Source organism: Euphorbia lathyris, chromosome 3 (genome assembly GCF_963576675.1).
Source record: "Euphorbia lathyris chromosome 3, ddEupLath1.1, whole genome shotgun sequence".
Classification (NCBI taxonomy): Eukaryota; Viridiplantae; Streptophyta; class Magnoliopsida; order Malpighiales; family Euphorbiaceae; genus Euphorbia; species Euphorbia lathyris.
The window spans coordinates 85,906,606-85,910,790 of NC_088912.1; the positions used below are offsets into that span (position 1 = coordinate 85,906,606).

The following is a 4,185-nucleotide window of genomic DNA, read 5'->3' on the forward strand; positions in this document are numbered from 1 at the left end:
TAATAGAATTAATTAAATTAATATATACTAGTAATTTTGTTTGTTAAATATGAAAAGCTAAATCCTCACTTCACTTCATAACAATTAAAAAAAAAATTCTTCGCTTCCTAACTTTCATCTTAATTCGTTTTATAATATATGGTATCAGTAATTTTTTTAACAAGGGATCAGTATATTAGTCGTGGAAAATGGAAAATATAAATTCTAACTTCCTATTTTATGCTCAATCACATATGCAAACACAATTTAAGTAAGATATTGGCGATTAATAATAATAATAATAATTATAAAGAGATGGAAGTTGTTATGCAAATAAAATAGAAGTACAAGGAGATAGAAGAAGGCAGACACGTGGAGCAATGAGATGTCTTAGGCGAAAAGCATAACCGCCAGGGACACATGTCTCAATCACATGGAAGGATTCCAAACATTCTGTCACAGGAATATTTTTCCAACCCGCGCGACACTTAGTTAACTTGCTATAAAAGTGCACTAAGGGTCCGTTTTCCAAGATATAGAGATTCACTACTTTTGTAAAAAGCTACTTCTGTGTAAAAGGCAAACATGAAGTCACTAACCAAACACCAAAAACTATCTTTTGAAGTGAAAAGGCAAACAAGAGCATGAAAATGAACAACCAAACACCCCCTACCGAACAATCTTGTATGCGCCACTGCCCCGAATTAACCCTAAAATTCGTATGTAAGAAGTAAGTTAAGCTAGAAGGGCATTACAAAGGTTTATGAGAATGTAGAGAGCACAAGAGAGTTTGATAAAGACTTGTATTGCTTTGCAAATGAAGATTACAAATGATTGATGTTGTGAATATATACCGGGAAGAAAAGAAATTCTTAAAATTTTAAATAAATGAAAATTAGTTATGTTAATCCTTTTTGTAGTAAGAATGATTATTGGACTATGAGAAAAGCTAATTTCATAAGTACATTGATATATTGAATGAAATGGAAATCGCATGTAGATGAGTTTACAATTAGAAACAAAGTGACCGAAACAGGAGAAATTTTATTATACGCTCGCCACACTACATCCTTTGTGCGCCAAGCCAATAATTTAATTAGCTTGGCGCATGGATAACGTGATGCCTGAGACGTAAATAAAGTTTCTCAGAGAACAGAGTTTCAATGTACCAAACAAACCTTGTTGAAGATGAGGATTTCCAGCAAATTTCTCTGGTAGAATTCTTGGAATAAATGATTTATCAACTATAGAATAGAACAAAAAGTAAATTACTCAAGAGAGAAAATTGCAATTATCAAAGCATACAACATAATGGCATTAAACCAGAAAACAGTCACTTACAAATTCCAAATTTCAAAGCAGCAGAAAAATCCCAAGAACTAGCCTCTGAAACCTGAAAACATGTAGAAAAATTGCTGAGTTTTTCTATTAAATATTAATATCTCATTTCATATCAATGCGTGCCATTTCTGGAATAAATTTTCATTTTTGAAGGGTAATTAAAGGAAGGGTAGGGAAGGGTTAGTGGAAACCTTTGTTTGGAAGATCAAAAAATATGATGGTAAGGGTTTTGAAGGGTTAATGAAGGGTTTTGAAGGGTTCAAAATCAATAAGTTTTTAATAGATTTTCAACCCACCAAATCGGTAGGTTTGGAAGGGTTTTGATGAACCCTTCCCTTTCTCCCAAATAAGGGTAAAGGTAATACCCTCCCCTCCCCTCCCCTCCCCTCCCTTTAATTACCCTTCAAAACCTCTCATCCAATCAAATGGTTAACAAATCCTTGTGATTGAGTCTTTGATTCAGCTTTCACCAAATAGAATAAATGTAGGAAAGCCAGCACCAATCTATGAAACGGTCACATATGTTGGGACAATGTTTCAATAAGATCATCAAAGTCCATTTTGTCTAAATAAAATAACACATCTTTAATATTGCACTGTCGCACTGAACTTTTTCCAGCTACTCTTACCGGAACTGCTGACCTGGACACTTGCTCAAGACATCCATTCAACATAAGCGCGCGTAAAAAACAATCAAAGATGTGTTATTTTATTGAGACTAAATGAACTTTTACGACCTTATTGAACCATTGTCCAAATATATGTGATCCTCGGTGTGATTTACCCTCAATATCCCTTAGAGTTAATATTCCTCCAAAACTTTAGATGGCTATTACTACCAAATATCAACCTACTGCAGCTAACTAAGCTAAGAAGACAATTCTCATTTCCATCTCCGCATTTCTCAAAGATGTTTCATTCTAAATGAGATTCCTAAGTACTCTATCCTTAACTTGTTGATGACAAAATACCAAACAAACAATAGTTTATATGCTAACCAGCTCAAGCAATCTTAACTCCATAGTTCTTAAAGGTGCAAGGCGCAAGGGGTCCTGAAACATAGGTACAAAGCTCAAAAGCTCGCCTGAGTAACACAAAAGCGCACTAAAATATATATATATATATATATATATATATATATAATCAATAAATAACAACAATTAACATTTTTAAAATGCAACAAATAGCCAAAAATCATATCCAACTATCCATAATCTTAATAATAAAATGCATGAATAAATTCCAAATCAACTAATAACTCATTCATAATCATAATTCTTAATAAAAGTTTTAAATCTAAAGATTAGAGTTGAACGAGATCCTAAAGTTAGTTAGCTAGTAGTCTACTACTAACTACTTTTCATCAAGACTAATGTCTCCATTTATGATATTTTAAGCTCTTCAAAATGATAATTATGCTTCACTCTGAGAAGATTAATCAAAAACATCAAGATCAGGTAGATAGGTTTTGGAAATATTTAAGGCAGACAACTGCCCCAACCTTTCCATGAGATCATATATCAAGCAAAAGGTAAAAGGCTCACACTGTAATATAGATGCCTAATCATCCCCAGAAACAGAAACTCTACCATCTGATAAGTTTTAGTTCAGCCACATTTCCTGGCTGTTCATCTCTTCAATTAACTGAACAACTTCCCTTTCGCTTCCTCCTGGGTTTCTTTGCATAGTTTCTACCTATACATTTGTCGTCAATTTGATCCCTGAGCCAGTCCTTATGGTACTTATCATCGTAGGGAGCAACCTTCCCACCAATAAAAGGTTCTCCTGTAAGCAAATAAGAACAATTTCAAACAAAAGAGGGTGAATCTGTCTTGCTTGGGTTACTTGAGTTTCTGCCTCTTCGTTCTAATCAGAGGAGTAGGCAATCAAACAAATTTCAAATGTATTTAAACAAAAAGCACCAAAAATTAAACAAACAAATAAAGAAATGATACCTCCATAACTATTTTCACCATAACATAAATATGAATCTGGTAAAACCCATTTTACATCTGGAAGGGCTGCAAAAAATGAAACATCATAATTTTGAATAATTCACATTACCAGAAGACATAAAGAGGGCAAAAGAAAAATCACATTTGATTCTGTAAGTGAGAGTTTCTGGCACATTGCAACCAAAGGCATAGTAATACTTTGTCGAAACAGAGTATATTGATTTCTTTGCTTCCTCTTCACTGCAAGTAACTAAAATTGTCGCTAAAAAATACACAATGAAGTGAGAAATTTGCGCAAAAGTAAGTTGGGATATCATTATAATCCATGATTAAAGTGACCAAATTTGGGTTTTTACCTGCCCAATGCCATAGCTAGCGTATTGATATAGCGATCGATAATCTGATCTCGAGTTGGGAACTCCTTTGGAGCTTCCATAATCACCAGCCAGTGCTCATAGTCGCAACCTTCCGATATTCTTGACAACCGAGTCAACTCGGAGGACGGAGGTACCGGCGAATTTTTAGTAGCAGAGTCAGTGGAAAACAAGAATCTTGAGATAAACGGAGATGACGGCGGTGTCCAACGGCGACATAAGGATTTTTTTACAAGGTTTTGAAGCATTGCGGCGGTGTTTTTGTTCTGTGGAGGATGGGAAAAACACAGGTGCAGAGTGAGATTGGGTAATGTGCAAGTCCATGAGATACCATGGTGCAACCAATGAATTGCACTTTCAAGCCCATTAACCCAAAGCAGGCCTCTAAAAGCCCAATAGGATTAACGAATGACGAAATTACCTATTATGTCATATTTTGTGTTATTTCATGAAATCATTTGGTTTAATTTTTGGCAAAAAGCATTTCGAGACCCGTGATCTTTCATTATTTGGTGCATTAAGCTCTCGATCTTTTA

At 34.6% G+C, this 4,185-nt stretch overlaps 1 protein-coding gene across 11 annotated transcripts; it reads right to left on the bottom strand.

Annotated features, from left to right (window-relative positions):
* Positions 1-265: 265 nt before the first annotated feature.
* LOC136221588 (uncharacterized) lies at positions 266-3,951 on the bottom strand. 11 transcript variants are annotated; one of them, XR_010685201.1, is made up of 9 exons: positions 3,632-3,951; positions 3,418-3,515; positions 3,276-3,341; positions 2,865-3,105; positions 2,319-2,372; positions 1,321-1,372; positions 1,158-1,223; positions 653-689; positions 266-547 (listed from the first exon to the last, which is right to left on the bottom strand). XR_010685201.1 is itself a non-coding variant. In XM_066008965.1 (6 exons), exons 1-6 carry the CDS (start codon positions 2,910-2,912, stop codon positions 526-528), a joined length of 279 nt encoding a protein of 92 aa, XP_065865037.1. In that variant the 5' UTR covers positions 2,913-2,960; the 3' UTR covers positions 266-525. The 11 variants fall into 11 exon arrangements, 3 of the variants coding, with proteins under 3 accessions (XP_065865037.1, XP_065865038.1, XP_065865036.1); XR_010685202.1 differs by lacking the exon at positions 653-689; XR_010685199.1 differs by having other exon boundaries at positions 266-689.
* Between the last annotated feature and the right edge of the window lie 234 nt (positions 3,952-4,185).

Excerpts from the sequence above, each read along its gene's own strand:
- LOC136221588 (XM_066008964.1), bottom strand. The coding sequence starts at position 2,912 with ATGGTAGAGTTTCTGTTTCTGGGGATGATTAGGCATCTATATTACAGT. Across the intron at positions 1,373-2,318 it reads AGTTAAGATTGCTTGAGCTG|GTTTCAGAGGCTAGTTCTTG; the intron begins GTTAGCATATAA and ends ACATGTTTTCAG. Across the intron at positions 1,224-1,320 it reads TGCTTTGAAATTTGGAATTT|TTGATAAATCATTTATTCCA; the intron begins GTAAGTGACTGT and ends TCTATTCTATAG.